The sequence below is a fragment of the Pogoniulus pusillus genome, chromosome 19, assembly GCF_015220805.1.
Source record: "Pogoniulus pusillus isolate bPogPus1 chromosome 19, bPogPus1.pri, whole genome shotgun sequence".
NCBI classification, from domain to species: Eukaryota; Metazoa; Chordata; class Aves; order Piciformes; family Lybiidae; genus Pogoniulus; species Pogoniulus pusillus.
The window spans coordinates 10,890,307-10,905,335 of record NC_087282.1 but is presented as its reverse complement, the minus strand read 5'-3'; the positions used below and the strand labels follow the sequence as shown (position 1 = coordinate 10,905,335).

The window sequence follows — 15,029 nt, the reverse complement described above, 5'->3', positions numbered from 1 at the left end:
TCTCAGCTCGGGTAGCTCAGACTTTCTTAAACGCGACCAAACCCAGATAAGAGAGTACCCACTTCACGGCAATTAGGAAATGATTTTTCAGGCTCCCGAAGGAGTGTTCCCAAGGGGATATTTCCCCTGGGTGCTGCTGCGCAGCCCAGGGTGGTGCGTAGGTAGGGCAGGGGCTGGGGGTGCTCTTGTTTTCACTCGGCTGAAAGTTTTGGAGAACTTGAAACTCCACCCAACGGGGCAGGAAGCACTGCCTGCTCTTCTCATAAGCAAGAGGAATGAATTAAAGGCGTTGTGAGTGCCCAGCAGGGACGTGACAGCACCCTCAGCACAAGCTCGGCACCATCTTGCTCCACCCACCCAGCTCCTGCTGCAGACCCCCAGGCGATGGGTGGTGGTCTCTCCTGCCGCTCCAGTTTCCCCTTACTGTTCCCTGCCTAAGAGATGCTGAGTCTCCAGAGAGCCCGACGGCTCCTGGCACTGCCGGCTGCTGCCTTCACTGCTGACCTCAGCCTGGGCACAGCGAGCAGCTCCTACCCGTTTTATTCCCCTCCGAGCTGCCAGCTGAAGCAGGATTTAACTCCTGCAGAGCAGAGGGCACAGAGATGGCATCATGCCCTCCCTGCACCAAGGTCTCAGAGTGCCTAATATCTGGCCCTGGAGAGGCTGTCGAGGAAGAAGGGTGGAAGTGAGGAGGTCCCTGCCCATGGTTTCTGATGAGGGCGTTTGCCTTTTCTGCAGGAACAACCGTCTTGGGAGGCAGCACAGGCAGCACTTCCCTTCCTCCCCAAACGGTGAATGGCCGGACATTTGCCGAGGTGCAGATTACAGCACAAGCATCCGGATTTCTCACCGTGCCTGTGAGAAGCAGGGGGCATGTTGGAAACCTCACCAAGCCCTGTCCCCCTGCCAAGGGAGAATGGAGGTAGGAGGGAAGGGGCTGCTGGTTTCTCCTCCAGTGGTGGTGATGCCAAGGCACGACTCCAGCTCACCCGCCACCAAGTGCCTTTGAAAACATGTCCCTCCCTCCCCGTGGGAGGTGTCCCTGTGCTGAGAGTGTCCCAGCTGTTCAGAGCACCCCCTTGCCCCGGGCAGCAGACAAAGACTGGGTACACAGGGACCCGCCTGGCCCCAGCGCTTTGGCAAGGCAGAGAAGTGAGCCATTGTCCCTGTGCGCTGCCAGCCCCGGCGCCTGCCGCCGCTGAGGACCAGAGCAGCACAGACTGCCTGGTGGGACGCAGCAGAGCCAGCGGTGGTCGTGCCATGGCCGGGCCGGTGGGGCCAGCAGCAACCATGGTTCTTCTCAGCCTGGCAATGGGGTTGGAGGCCAGCCCGGAGCTCTCTGGTGAGTGGGGGCACATGCAGGGTAACAAGAGATGCTGGGGACCATGCTGGTGTGAGGGGAGGGCAAAGCAGCAGGTGGGTTGGTGGGGTAGGGACAAGCAAGGCACAAACCAGTGCAGGCCAGAGGGAATTAGCCCAAAAACCCACAAACCAAACAAACAAAAAAAAAATCTGCTTTTTATCCTCATGGCAGGACTGGGAAATGAAACAGCCTGTGTACATCCCACAGCCCCAGTGCAAGCAAGGTTGCAATTTGCCTCACTGCTGCTGCACTGCCTTAGACAGTTTGTAAGCAGAAAAGTAAAAATACAAATCATAAGGCAGTCCTTGAATTTTTCTGAGACTCTCCTGGCTGTCATGTTCATGTCCTCAGTGTTAGTCTCTGTGTGTAGTTGAAGGCTCTCCTGCAAGCCTTTGATGCTCTGAGAAAGGAAGGGAAGAGATGAACTGAAGCTCTACCTGGTCTCTGCCAAGAGGCCAGTATCAGAGGTCCCCAGCCAGAGCCATACATGAGCAGGGGTGCTGCAGAGTGCACAGCCGTCAGCCACAGCAAGAGCCAGATCCTCTCTCTGAGAGCAGCACCAGTGACCTTCATAGGTGTAACTAAGGCAGAAATTTGGGGTCCTTTGTGCCACAGTGCTTGGGACGATCAGGATGGGCACAGGTAGGCTGAGTGTCTGGGGGCTGCTATTCCTCTGAGGGTTCTTCTAGCAACAGCCATGCACACCTTCACTGCACGGCAGAGCGGGCTGTGGCCAAGAGGATGTGATTTCATCTGGGCAGAGCTAACTGCACAACCGCACCACCAGGGACTGAGTCAGCGGCCCCGGCAAGCAGCCGGTATCAGTTGCAGTATCTGCCTGAAGCCTCCTGGCTGTGGTTTCACCCAAAGCAGCCCCTATCTTCACAGCTGCTTACTGCCCCAAAATGGTGTGATGGAGAGTCCCCATGGCACTGTTTGCACCTTGGTATAAAATACAAACCACCAGGGCTGCCAGCTGTGAAGCAGCTGGATGTGGGAACTCTTTTCTCTCACTACTCCTCCCCCATGACCCCAAACATGCCCAGGATTTGGGATGCTGTCCACAGACACCAAAGCGTTAGTGGCAGCAAAGAAGGTGAAAGGGCTCTTTGTACAGCTGAGCCTGGCACTGGTTTGCAGAGAGACAGAGTGAGAAGCACGGGGCTGGAGCTACCACTCCCCCCTTGTTGTATCCGTTTGGGGGAGTGTGACAGCTCCAGTCAATGCTTTGTGCTCTCCCCTTCCAGGGTACCTGCGCAAGGTGCTGAGGAATCACACTGCCCACACCTGTGACGGGGAGCAGCTCCTCATCATCTGCCCTCGCAAAACCACCATCAGCATCCTTGGTGCCTTCTATGGGCGTCGTGTGCCCAGCCCCAACCTCTGCCCTAGCCCTGGCAATGCCTCCCAGGAGAACATTGAGTGCACGTCTACCACTGCCCACCTGGTAGGTGCAGAGGGTTCCACAGGGCAGGTTTGCACACTCCTCCTTCCCACACCACTGGGCTGCCTGTGTGGCAGCACAGCCTCCCTATGCCCCTTGCTAGGGCTGCAGCAAAACCCCTTCCCCTCAGACGGCAAACCCAGCAGCATGCTGCTGCTGCTGGGCAAGAGGAACATGGAGATGAAGAGCAACAAGAGCTGAGAGGCCAGGTCCCTGCTTTGAGAGATCATGAGGATTTGCTGACTGGTTTAGCTCCAGCTGCAGGTTTTGTCCTGGCATCTCACATGTCCCAGGAGCTCTGCAGGCACTGATCTGGACCATGCTGGTGTGGCACCAAGCTGGTCCCACAAAGCACCCTGCGAACACAGGTCAGGGTCACCAGAGCTTGCATGTTAAGCATAGGACAGTGGCAGAGACGTCTGAAGACCGAAGGTCAGCTCTGTGAGCTGAATCTGTGCGGCTCAGGCTTGCAGAGGTGGAGCTGCTCTGCCCAGGGACTGTGGGTGCTCAGGGCAGGGTTCCTGCAGCCCAGAGGGTACTGCTGGAGGAGAGGGGGCATCTGCAGAGCAGAGAGCATGGGGACTGCCGAGGCTCATCTCTGCTTAGGCAAAACCTGAGCAGAGATTAGTTGTATTTGCTCCTCAAACTGCACCTCTGGCAGCTGGTGAGAACCAAGACGAGGCTCAGGCGCAGAGGAAGGGAGGGGAAGATGCAAGGCGTCGCAGCTGCCTCAGGCGGTGGGATGCCAGGGCTGGAGTGGCAGGGCAGTTCCCCAGCCGGAAAGCAGCCTGGAGTTGAAGGCGGCTTCTGCTCGGGCTTCGGCTTCGCGGCTGCTGGGGCCTGCGACTCGCCTGGCACTGCGGAGGGTATAGTGGCCGCAGTCCCGGCGCCAACCCAAGCCCTGGCTGCCCGAAGCTGCCCTGCCAGCGCCACGCCCGGGGCCGCCGGAGCATGCGAGGACAAGGGCGAGGCCAGCCCTGTCCCGGCGGGGCGCGGCTGGAGCGGCGGTGGGACCGGCCTGAGGCCCCCTGGCGGCGGAACGCCTGCACTGCGCCGGGCGGGGCCGGGGCCGCACGGAGCCGCTGCGCGGAGCTGCGCCCTGCTGCGCGGAGCTGCGCCCTGCTGCCCATCTGCGCGGGTATTTGGTGCACATCTGCACGGCTGCCGCACATCTGCAGGGGTGTTTGGGACACATCTGTTCTGTGCAGTGCAGGAGGAAGCAGGGTGATGGCAGAAGGAGGCCTGAGCAGCCGCAACTCTGAGGGGTGAGAGGCCCTTTCGCTAGGCCTAGTCATGGCACCAAGGGACAGAGGGGAGCGCAGCTTCAGATCTCCTCACCCATCCTCACTCTGTCCGTCCTGTTTTGCTCTCCAGAAGCTGCTGTCTGAATGCCAAGACCAGCAGTGGTGCCAGTTCTCAGTGCACAGCCAAGTGTTTGGGCCGGACCCATGCCCAGGGACACACAAGTACCTCATCACTTCCTACAAGTGCCGGCCAGGTGAGGTGCAGTGGGGTCTGGGCAGCGCTGTGTGGGCACTTCCCTGGCCTCAGTGGCTTGGGAAGGAGCCAACGCTTCTGCTGCATCTCGCAGCCCTCCTCCAGCCCTGCCCCAGCTGCTCTCTGCCCCTCAGCTGGGCTAAGGGAGAAGGAGACTGCAGGTGATTCAGGAGGCACTGGGACACTGATGTCACTCCCCAGGGAACCATCGGGTCAAGACCGTGTGTGAGAACGACAAGCTGAAGCTGCAGTGCCGACCAAAGTCCATCCTGGCCATTTATTCCGCAAGTTATGGACGATTCCTGCGGGGCAAGCCAGAGTGTGATGCCCTGAACACCAGGGGACCCCATATAGGTACGCTGGAAATGCAAGACATGGGGCCAGGAGCCATGCAGAGAGCATGGGCTGAGTAACTGTGCTCACGGACCCCAGCTGGCTGGGGCTCAGCGGACAGGGGCAGCCATGTCTGCCCACAGGTCCATGCCCTATGTCTTTGCAGAGTGCTTGGCTCCAGATGCCCTGCGGAGGGTCTCCAAGAGGTGCCACCGTAAGGTGAACTGCACAGTGGCTGCTGACCAGGCCACCTTTGGAGACCCATGTCTCCCTGGCACAAAGAAACAGCTGAGAGTCTCCTACACCTGTGGTGAGAGCCACCCACGGGGCTGGGGCATGGGGCCCACTGTCTGAGTCCCTGCTATGCCCACCCCGTGCCATGAAGACAGGGGCATGGGGCTCCCTGAGATGGGAGGGGGCAGCTGGGTACAAGCAGGGTGATGATGCTCAGTGCATGCTCTCCTTGCAGTGCCCAGGCAGCTGCTGGAGGAGGTGGGCTCTGACTCCTCGGACCCCTTCCTGCTCTCGGACTACATGCATGGTAACCAGGGATGGGGGGAGGCTATGGCAAAAGTAGCGCAGCGTCATGTCCTAAGTGAACCCCCCCTTCTATGGCCTCTCTGCATCCTTGGTGGCCACCACTGGCAGAAGCCCTGTGGTTCTATCCCAGCATCACTGTCCTGTGGCTGAAGCCGCTCATCAGTCCTTCCCCATGTTTGAGGGGCTGGAGAGATGTGGTCTGCTGGGAGCAGAGCAGAGGAGTACCCGCAGGGGAGCTTTCCTGTGCAGGAAGGAAAGAGCATGGTAGACAGGGGCAGGCAGCAGGGCACTGGGCAACATCTCATGTCTCAGCCCACGTCCCCTTGTTCGCTGCAGGTGGCTGGTACAAAGGGCCCAGGTTCTCCAAGCTCCGGGAAGACCAGATGATTTTTACTAGCTCTCTGGCAGCTTTTGCCCACCTCTGGGGTATGTGCCCTCCCCGGCTCTCACCCAGCACCTGGGGGAGTGGGACAGGTTTGGGAGGGTGGCTCAGGTCCCATAATGGACTCTGCTCAGACTGGAGCTCAGCTCAGAGGAAGCCAGATCCCCCTAGCAGTCAGCAGTGTCAGCAGGTACACAAGGGAGGAGAGCACCAAACACCCGTGCTGGATTTGGGAGACCTGCATAGGGTGGGAGCTAGGAGGTTGAACAAGCCCCCAGGTCCCACAGCACTATCAGTCACAGTGCACTGTGGTCCTGCCTGCAGACCTTCCTTCTCCAGTGGGCTGGATTACCCAATGGGTCTGCTTCCTTCCTGCCCTGCCTTGAAGATGCACTGACAGAGAGCATCTCTCTGCAGGCAGAAATTTCCCTTGCCAGGGGAAATGACTCACTTAAATCCCTCGTAAGAGGATTCCTTCCCCAGTGTTGCCTACCTTGCATCCCAGTGAGTGTTTCCTATAGGGCATTTTGGGACACTTGGGTGCTAATAAGGCTCTGGGTGGCACTCCCACAGCTGCTGGGGCAAAGGCTGTCCTGCTCAGGTGCTGAGGGAATCCCTGCTCCCCTCCTCTTCTTCCTGTGTGCCTATCAGAGGTGCTTTTCCTGGCACTGTACCCCACAAGCTGCAAAAACGGCTTGTACCCTGGTGTCTCTCTTTGTTTTTCTCCTCTTCCAGGTGTCCCAGAGAAAGTTGGCCTTTACTTTCTCTGTGGGGTCTCAGGAGGCCTTATGCTCCTGCTGTGCATCATCAGCCCCAAAACAACCTTCCTCCAGGAGGTGGGACAGGCTCTAAAAGACCCAGAGCTGGGGAGCAGCTCAGAGCTGAGCAGGACCAAGCTGCGAGACGAGCAGGATGAAGACCTTCCTGATGACAGCTCCTCGGACTCCTCCTTCCGCCACCTCACTCGCACTTACCGGGCCACAGACAGCATCTTCAGCCCTGAGCTGACAGCAGCCATGGAGGGAGCAGTGGAGCACCACAGTCGTGGAGGGGAGGAGATCTGGATGCCCAAGGAGTCAAGTCCTTATGCCATTCACAAGATCAAATCAGCCACCAAATAAGAACTGGAAGAAAATGGCCAGAGAGCATTGGGAGATGGAGGCTAAGTGGGATCCAACACGGAAGAGACACAAGAGTTTGGGCTCCTCGGGGTGAGTGGGCATCTCGAGTGGCAGCAAGGTGACAGCAGCCGCAATGTGGCCATCAACCTGCTGCTCCACCAGCCTAGAAACCTCTAACCTGGGGCTGGAAAACGCAGTGCCTGTGTGTCATGAGGAGCTGTGCGATGGTTCATGGAACTTCCTTTGCCACAAATGTGCTGCTAACCCTAAACTAACCTTCCCATTCTCAGCTCGCATTGTCTGGCTCTAGTGCCTAACCTCGCTCAACCACACCAAGCCCGCCTTGAACTTTCCCAGCCTGTTTGCTCCTCCTTGTTCTTGAGTGCTGGCTTCCACTGCTGGTGCTGCAAATTCTCCCCAGCACTCAGGCAGCACACAGTGCAGGGAGCGAGAGGGCTGAATGTGTGGGACAGCGTCACAGGCATCACCCAGCACGACCCTGGTACACCCAGGAGCTGAGACAGCCAGTGGCTTGGCATGGCACTGCCTTTCACTTCCCCATGGGCATTTGGGAGCTCTGTCACCCTGCCTTGCTCTCTGCTTTCCTTCATGCTTCCCCTTCTGGCAGGAGAGTCCTGGGGTTAAACTTGCTGGGGCTTTTCCCAGTAAATAAATGCAGCAGCTCATAGGCTCTATGTCCCTCTCTGACCTCTGCTGTTAGTAGTGAAAAGGGAGGAAAAGGAAGCAGTAAGGCTCAGCCCTCTCTCTTCATGGATCAACTCCTTGTCTCCCACCTAATTTTCTGGCTCTGGGCCACAGGGAGTAACAAGTTGGGCCTGTTTGAGTATGGGAAAGGGTAAGGCTTTAGCCTGGGGAAGGGAAAGTGGGGAAAAGCAGTTTGTGGGGATCCCATGAACACTTCCCTGTCCTTGCTTATCCTTTTGAGCCTGAATCTCTCTGTCTGGTAAGCAACCCTGAAGCAAGCATGCCCAGATGCCATGCAGAGGGGCCTCCTGAGAGGCCCACAGTGCCAGGGAGCCAGGCTGGGTCTGGGGGCTGTTCCAGCTCCATAAAGCAGTGCAGGGTCTTCAGTACTGTGGGAAGGGGCTGGATGGAAGCAGCGATCCAGCTCTTCTCATGATATGGACACTTGAGGCAAAAATGCTCTTCAGCTGCATGTAGCATGGTCTGTTTTTCCATCCAATGCCACACATGAAGTGCCTGGGCTGGGTGCAGAAGGTGTGGTGCAAGCTGCAGCCTCTGCAGTGGGGCCAGGCTTCCAGAGAGCCTCCTGAGGAGCACCAGCATGGCATTGCAGCAGGGACTGGAAAAGCCAGCTTTCCTCTGCCAAGCCTGGGCGGGATGGGCAGATGTGGACTCATCCCAAAGCAGGCAGCTTGCCCAAGCATGCGCAGAGCCTCAGGCAGACTTGGGTGGGGGGAGGTTTAGTTGAGAATCTTATCCACCAGTGGTGGGATGTGTCCCGGCTCTGCCTGGTGAATATGCACCCAGTTCATGTTTTTGTCTGGAGTTTATGCTGCCCCAACATGCATGAGAAGCAAGCACAAAGATCACTGAGCTCTGCTGAGCATACTTTGGCTGGGGGGGGGGGGGTTTCTGTGATGCTGGAGCTTGGTGCAGTGGTAAAAGCTCCCAAGAGCTGGAAAGAGGAAGACACATCTGTACAATGGGTGGCGTAATATGCCACCTGCCATCCCAGTCCCCAAGGGAGCAGGGAGCAGGTCAGAGCATTCCCAAATCCTCTAGGACCACAAGAGCAGCTCAGATGATGCAAGTGTGGTTCAGGGGCTGCTCAGCAACCACCATCCTACACAAGCAGGGCAGCTCCCACCCACAGAGCCAACAGCTCAGCTCAGCATTGAAGCTCCATCTGCAGCAGTGGGGTTGTAAGCCTTCAGAGCTCAACCAACAGGGGTGGCTGCTGGTGCCATCTCTGCCCAGCCAGGTGTGATGGATGCTTTCATCCCTTTAACCACACTCACGGTAGTTCAGCTCAGGCTGAAAAGGAGGTAAAGGCCTGAGCTGTAACTGAGCCAAGAACTCCTCCAGGTCCAGTCTGTTCTCTGAAAACCCACAGCGGCACAGTGCTCATCAGCGCACAGGAGTTCGGAACACTGATTACGTGATTAATACATGAATAGTGCATGGCTTTTCCAAAACTCATTTAGCAAGGAACAAAGAAAGTCGTGGGCACAAGGAGTCTCATGCCTACTCCTCATCACACGTGATTTGACTATGAGCCAACACTTTATTCCGTGACTAGGGCAGCCTGAGCTGTTCTTCGAGCTCTCCCTGCTCGGCAGTGTGACTGCAGGCGTTGACCTGCCCTTGAGCTTGGGACCCTCCACCAGTAGCAGACCCGACATCAGGCGTAACACTGTTTTGTGCCTTGTTAACTTGGATTTTGCCTTGGGTGCTATTTCACTCTGCCGTGGTACTTTGGAATCCCTGCCCAAACGATGGCGCAGGGGTCACAGCTTGAGCCTGACCACCTCACTTGGGCAGATCGCACCTCTGCATCCCGCTAACACCACTTCTGATGACACCTTTGACTGCGTTCTCACTGATTGGCCCCAGCGGGTCATCTGAGCTGCATGGCTAGCCTAGGGCACACCCTGCTCTTCAAACCAGAGCCCCCCAGCCCAGAGAAGGGGCAGCCCCGGTGCTGACGGCGGAAGGAGCGGGCAAAGGAAGCGAGCAGCAAGCAGGTCCTACGGGGCAGGCGGACCCAGTCCAGCTCCAGCCCCCCGGGCGGGCGGAAGAGCCGTGGCTTCTTCCCCAGTGCTCTCGGTCCCGCCAGAACACGGCAGGAGCTGCTGGAGGACAAGACCGCTCCTCCACCTGCGGCACCCCCGACCCGTCGGCCGCCATAGCACCCTCCCCACCAGCGCCCGCGGGCCGGAGTTAAACGGCAGCCCGACCCACCAATCAGTGCCCGCAGCGGCCGGCAGGCCAGCCCCGCCCCCGGCGCAAGCGCGCTCTTCCATTGGTCGCCGGGGCTGAATTTTAAATGCTGCCGCCCTGCCCTTAGCAACCGCATCGCTGCGCGCTCGCCGATTGGCCACCGTCTGGCTCTGCTCCGCGCTCTTATTGGACAACGGTCGGCCAGTGCTGGCCGGCCGCTGCCGAGCTGCTACTTTCAAACGCGCCGGGGCCGGCTGCGGGCGGTGGCGTGGGTAAGTGTGCTTGCGGCTGCGGAGTCTTCGAGGAGCCCCAGACTAGGGCAGTGTGGCCACGGGGAAGACGAGGGTGCGTTAGGGGTAGAGCTAGGAGGACTCTTAACGAGCGCTGGATCCCTGAAGCATCCTGGGCTGGGGAAATGAGGCCATCGGGGGCGCGAGGGGTGCAGGGCAGTGGATTCTGAATGGGGACTCCCTGAAGTCTTAGTCCCTTCCTCCCTTGGTCTTCCCGTCCTTCGGCTCGGTTTCCTATGCTATGGGCCTGCTCCGGAGGAGGCCAAGCGTGGAGACCACTGTCCCAAGGGTCCCTTCTCCCCAGGGGTGTGGAGGTACCCTGACCCTGCTTGCCCTCTAGTGTTGAGGAGGACAAGGGAGTGAGAGCCTTATGTTCTTCTCTGGCATTCAAGAAGTCAGAAATTGTCCCATCCACCTCCCTGCTCCCAACAGGATGCTCTTGCTAGGGGTTGTGGGACTCCATGCCTTCCTTTCCCTGGGAGGAGCATGTCAGCCCTTCCCTTAACCCCCAGATAGGCCTGCACCTTCCCTGGCATTGCCTCTGTGCACCCTTCTCTTGCCATGCTCAGGGAGAGGGCTGAGTCCTGTTCCTGCTGCATTAGCCCCCCCCCACCCCAGCCGAGGAGGGACAAGTGTCCTATGGCTCTGTCCCCAGTCCTTGAGCATGTCCCTGGAGCAGGTAGCTGCCCCACATCAAGCCCTCTCTACTCACAGCTTGCTGGTAGAGACCAAGGGACAGGATGCCGTTGCCACGCAACGCCAAGATGCTGAGCACCAAGCAGCCCCGAGCTGGCAAGGTGGGCCCTGCTGCAGAGAATGTCAACCCTGAGAAGGTAAGCTCTGAGTTGGGCAAGGAGTGTGTGGGCTTTCTGTGGGAAAGTTGGCTTCTCATCTTTCTAATGGCCTCTATTATAGGAGGAGAGTTGTCAAGCCAAGAGGTCACCTTCCTCACCACAGGGTGGGCCCAAGAAGAGGTCTGCATTTGGGGACATCACCAATGTGAGTTCTGTGTGGGCAGGTTCTTAGGTACCTCCTATGAGCCCCAACCTTGGTAATGGGGCTGGGTATCATCTCCAGCATGGAGGACTGGGGGTGTTTCATGCTTTTTCAGCAGGAGGAGAGTTCTGTGCATCCCTCTATATACTCCTTTCTGACCCAAACAGGCTCACAAGAACCAGGTGGTGGCAGGAAAGAAAGAGGCTATGAAAGTGGCACCACAGAAGGTCCAGAGGGCCCATGCTGCCCTAGGGGTGGCCAAAAACAATGAAATCAACCTGAAAAAGTGAGTAGCTGGGAAGATGAGGACAGGGACTGGGGAGGATGCTGCGGGGCCAGCACCTGCAAACTTGTCCCCTGGGGAAGAACAAGCAGTGGTGGAGGCTTCCTTTAGGTAATGGAGGCTATCAACCAGATAGGGAGTGCACACAGTAGATGAAATGGTCTCGAGTTGCACCTGGGGAGGCTTAGGTTGGATATTAGGAAAAATTTCTTCACTAGGTTGTTAAACCCTGGAACAGGCTGCCCAGGGAAGTGGTGAAGTCACCATCCCTGGAGGTATTTAAAAGATCACAGGATATTAGGAGTATGTAGATGTGGCACCTGGGAATGTGATTTAGTAGCAGAATTTTGGACTCGATGTTATTAAAGATTTTTTCCAACCTAAATGGTTCTAAGTGTCTCCATGGGGATATTTTAGGCATGGTTTAGCCCCTTCCTGAAGCAACAAGGGGCTCTGGAGAACCACTTTCATCCACAAGGAGTGGCTTCCTCCCAGCAATGATTTGCACTCTTGTCTTGCACAGATCAATGAAGAAAACTCCCCCAACAGAAGCTCCTTCACAGCCCAAGGAGGATCCTGTGCCAGAGAAACCAGAACCTGTGAAGGTATCAAAGTCTTCTGATGAGAAGGCTGGGTTGCAGCCTGGCCCCCAGTCCCATCCCGATGAGGCTGATCTGTGGCACCTTAGTGGTGACACTGGGGCATTAGGCAGTGCTTTAGACCTCGGAGAGTACTCTGGCCACTTGTGGAGACCTTCTTCCTCCAAAAGATTTCCCATGGGAAAGAATGAGATGGGGGCTACAAAATGATGGGTGCAGATGGAGAAGGGGGTGCAGAGGTGCAGGACCCTTGCCCTGAAGGGGTGATGGTCACCTTCAGAGTTCAAAGCATCCCCCTTACTGCTGCATCCTCCATCCCACTAGGTACCATCAGTGGAGGACATAGACAAGGAGCAGTTGGGTGACCCCTATGCTAATGCTGAGTATGCCAAGGAGATCTTTGAGTACATGCGGAGCAGAGAGGTGGGTGATGTCTGGCACGGAGGTGGCAGCTCTGTCTGGGAAAGCAGTGACCATGTGGGCAGGGCCACCCACTGCCTAGAGGCTCTGAGCACCTGGTGGGGGCCTGCAAGAGTCACAAAGAGGCTTGTTTGAGGGCAGTTGTGTCCAGTGAGAGTCCTTGACAGCTTGTACCTTGACAGGAGAGATTCATACTCCCTGACTTCATGGAGAAGCAGCCAGACATCAGTGGGGACATGCGTGCCATCCTGGTGGACTGGATGGTGGAGGTGCAGGTACATGGGCATGAGGAGGGTTCATGGCCTTCCACAGAGCAGCCCTTTCTCTGCCTTTGGCATGTGAGACCTCAGTATGGCAGTGGATGCTCCCTCCAGTGTCCCTAATGCTGAGCTGAGCTTTCCCCTCCCCTGCCTGGGGCTGAACCTGCATTCCTCCGAGCCTGGCCCCGTGGGCAGCTCTGGCCTCTGAGTGATTGTGGTGGGGCCAGGCAAGCCAGTTTCTGCTTGACATCCTCTCCTGCCCCCTGCCCCCCTCCTTGCAGGAGAACTTTGAGCTGAACCACGAGACGCTGTACCTGGCTGTGAAGCTGGTGGACCACTACCTGGTGGAGGTGGTGAGCATGAGGGACAAGCTGCAGCTCATTGGCTCTACTGCCATCCTCATCGCCTCCAAATTTGAGGTGACTCCTGCGCATAGGAAGTTTCATGTAAACATGAGGTGGAAATTTTAACATGTGAGGGTGACAGAACACTGGAACAGGCTGCCCAGGGAGGTTGTGGAGTCTCCCCCTCTGGAGATATTCAAAACCTGTCTGGACATGTTCCCGTGTGATCTGGTATAGGTGATGCTGCTCTGGCAGGGGGGTTGGACTGGATGAGCTTTGGAGGTCCCTTCCAGCCCCTGACATTATGTGATTCTGTGTTGTCTTGGAGTGCTGGGGCAGAGTGGGCTGTATCTCTCTGGTCCTCATGGGTTACTGGAGAAGACCAGGTCCCTGCAGGGCCAGGCTGCTGTCCTAAGAGCTGCTGAGGTGGCATGTCTGTCCAAGCATTACCTCTTCCTGTCTCAAGGGCTGTGAATACAGTCTTGGGGGCTGGATTCTGCCTTCTGGTATCCCTGGACGTATAACTCCCCTCTGCTCTGCAGAGACCACCAGGACACCTGAGTTTACCTCATGGAAGCAAGGCTTGGGGTTAAAGCCAAGGGTGGGGGCAGCACATTTGACCCCCTGGATGTTATCACAGTCTTTTCAGGGTCTGGCAGGGCATGAGCCATTGTGGGCACTGCAAACTGGTAGGATTTCCTGGGTGTTGCCAGGATAAGGCCCTGTTAGGGTGCTGAGCTGTTGTGCCCCTGGCAGGAGCGGTGCCCACCATGCGTGGATGACTTCCTCTACATCTGTGACGATGCCTACAAGCGGGAAGAGCTCATTGCCATGGAGATGAATATCCTCAGCACCCTCAAGTTTGACATCAACATCCCCATCCCCTACCGCTTCCTGCGACGCTTTGCCAAGGTGGGTGTGGCAGGAGGGTGGGCTGCTGTTGAGATGACCACAGGCACCCTGGGGTAGTGATGGGAGTCCCTGGGATGCACAACTGGCAGCAAGAGGTTTTGCTCAGCCTCTACCAAGAGAGTTGAGTTGGGATGCTGCTCTGTGTGTGTGTGGGATCTGTGTTCTGTGCCCCAGGGGCAGCACCCCAGTCCCTGAGAAGGTTGGGTGGCGAGCAGAGCTGCCCAGAGGCTGAACCCTTCCCTGCCTGCCTCGCTGCAGTGTGCCCGTGCCTCCATGGAGACACTGACCCTGGCCCGCTTCCTCTGCGAGATGACCCTGCAGGAGTATGACTACGCCCGGGAGAGCCCCTCGAAGCTGGCTGCCAGCTGCTTGCTGCTGGCTCTCACCATGAAGAACCTTGGTGGCTGGGTAAGCGCCTGCCCAAGCTGCTCTTCCCTCCCCTCTCTGAGGCACCGCAGGGTGCAGCAGTGGATAGAATGGTGTGCAAGGGCAATGCTTTGGGGCTATGCTCAGATTTGGAGGGCTGGAGAAGAAAGTTGGTGGCTGCACCGTCACTGAGAGGACCCTCATGTCCCTGTGCAGACGCCTACGTTGGAGTACTACAGTGGCTACCGCTCCCAGGACCTGCACCCCCTGGTGAAGAGGCTGAACTTTCTGCTCACGTATCAGCCCCGTGACAAGCTAAAGGCTGTGCGCACGAAGTACTCTCACAGGTGAGTGTCACTGGGCTCTGCCTCGTGCCTGCCCCCTCCACTAAGGTCAACACCACCAGCAGTGCACCCGTGGGTGCTTCAGAGCTGGAGGGGGGTGTGGGGTGCTGGTGAATAGATATCAGGGCTATGGCTGAGCTCTAAGCCCGTGTGGTTCCTTCCAGGGTCTTCTTTGAGGTTGCCAAAATCCCCCCCTATGGACATGCTTAAACTGGAGGAGAAACTGAAGAGCTGCTAGCCTTGTCTCTGTAAATAGCCTGTAAATAGCCAGGTGCCCTCTGGCAGGGGAGCACCTTGTACATACAAAAAAAAGGCAATTTTAACTGAAGGGGAAGGAGGGGAGGGAAAAAAGAAGTCATGTGGAGCTGTCAATAAAATGCTGTTTGTCTTAGGTGCTGATGTTGGCTGCTGGGACAGGGCTAGGGATGATGGCAGAGATTAAGCTGAGCCCCTGAGCTGTGGTTCCCTTTGCTGTGTTGGGGTTAGAGGGTTTGGAGAGGGGCAGGGATTGTTGCATGACAAACAGGAAGGATTGAGAGTGGGAAGCTGAGGGGTGAAGGCTGGAAGGGGCAAGGTCCCCAGCACCCTCCCTGCACCCCTAACTTCCCCA

The 15,029-nt window shown here is 57.4% G+C and overlaps 2 protein-coding genes across 6 annotated transcripts; both read left to right on the top strand.

Annotated features, from left to right (window-relative positions):
- Positions 1 to 1,259: 1,259 nt before the first annotated feature.
- On the top strand, positions 1,260 to 7,375 carry LOC135183903 (protein eva-1 homolog C-like). 5 transcript variants are annotated; one of them, XM_064159215.1, is made up of 8 exons: positions 1,260 to 1,342; positions 2,611 to 2,810; positions 4,182 to 4,305; positions 4,506 to 4,658; positions 4,804 to 4,944; positions 5,107 to 5,178; positions 5,514 to 5,603; positions 6,295 to 7,375. In XM_064159215.1, exons 1-8 carry the CDS (start codon positions 1,261 to 1,263, stop codon positions 6,678 to 6,680), a joined length of 1,248 nt encoding a protein of 415 aa, XP_064015285.1. In that variant the 5' UTR covers position 1,260; the 3' UTR covers positions 6,681 to 7,375. The 5 variants fall into 5 exon arrangements, with proteins under 5 accessions (XP_064015285.1, XP_064015284.1, XP_064015288.1 ...); XM_064159214.1 differs by having other exon boundaries at positions 4,804 to 4,947; XM_064159218.1 differs by lacking the exon at positions 4,804 to 4,944.
- A 2,407-nt stretch (positions 7,376 to 9,782) lies between these two features.
- On the top strand, positions 9,783 to 14,810 carry CCNB3 (cyclin B3). The gene is made up of 12 exons (XM_064159212.1): positions 9,783 to 9,877; positions 10,610 to 10,728; positions 10,811 to 10,894; positions 11,059 to 11,177; positions 11,698 to 11,779; positions 12,098 to 12,196; positions 12,376 to 12,468; positions 12,735 to 12,872; positions 13,554 to 13,709; positions 13,968 to 14,117; positions 14,292 to 14,422; positions 14,584 to 14,810. The coding sequence occupies exons 2-12, from the start codon at positions 10,636 to 10,638 to the stop codon at positions 14,627 to 14,629; spliced, it is 1,191 nt and encodes a 396-aa protein (XP_064015282.1). The 5' UTR covers positions 9,783 to 9,877; positions 10,610 to 10,635; the 3' UTR covers positions 14,630 to 14,810.
- The last annotated feature ends 219 nt before the right edge of the window (positions 14,811 to 15,029 follow it).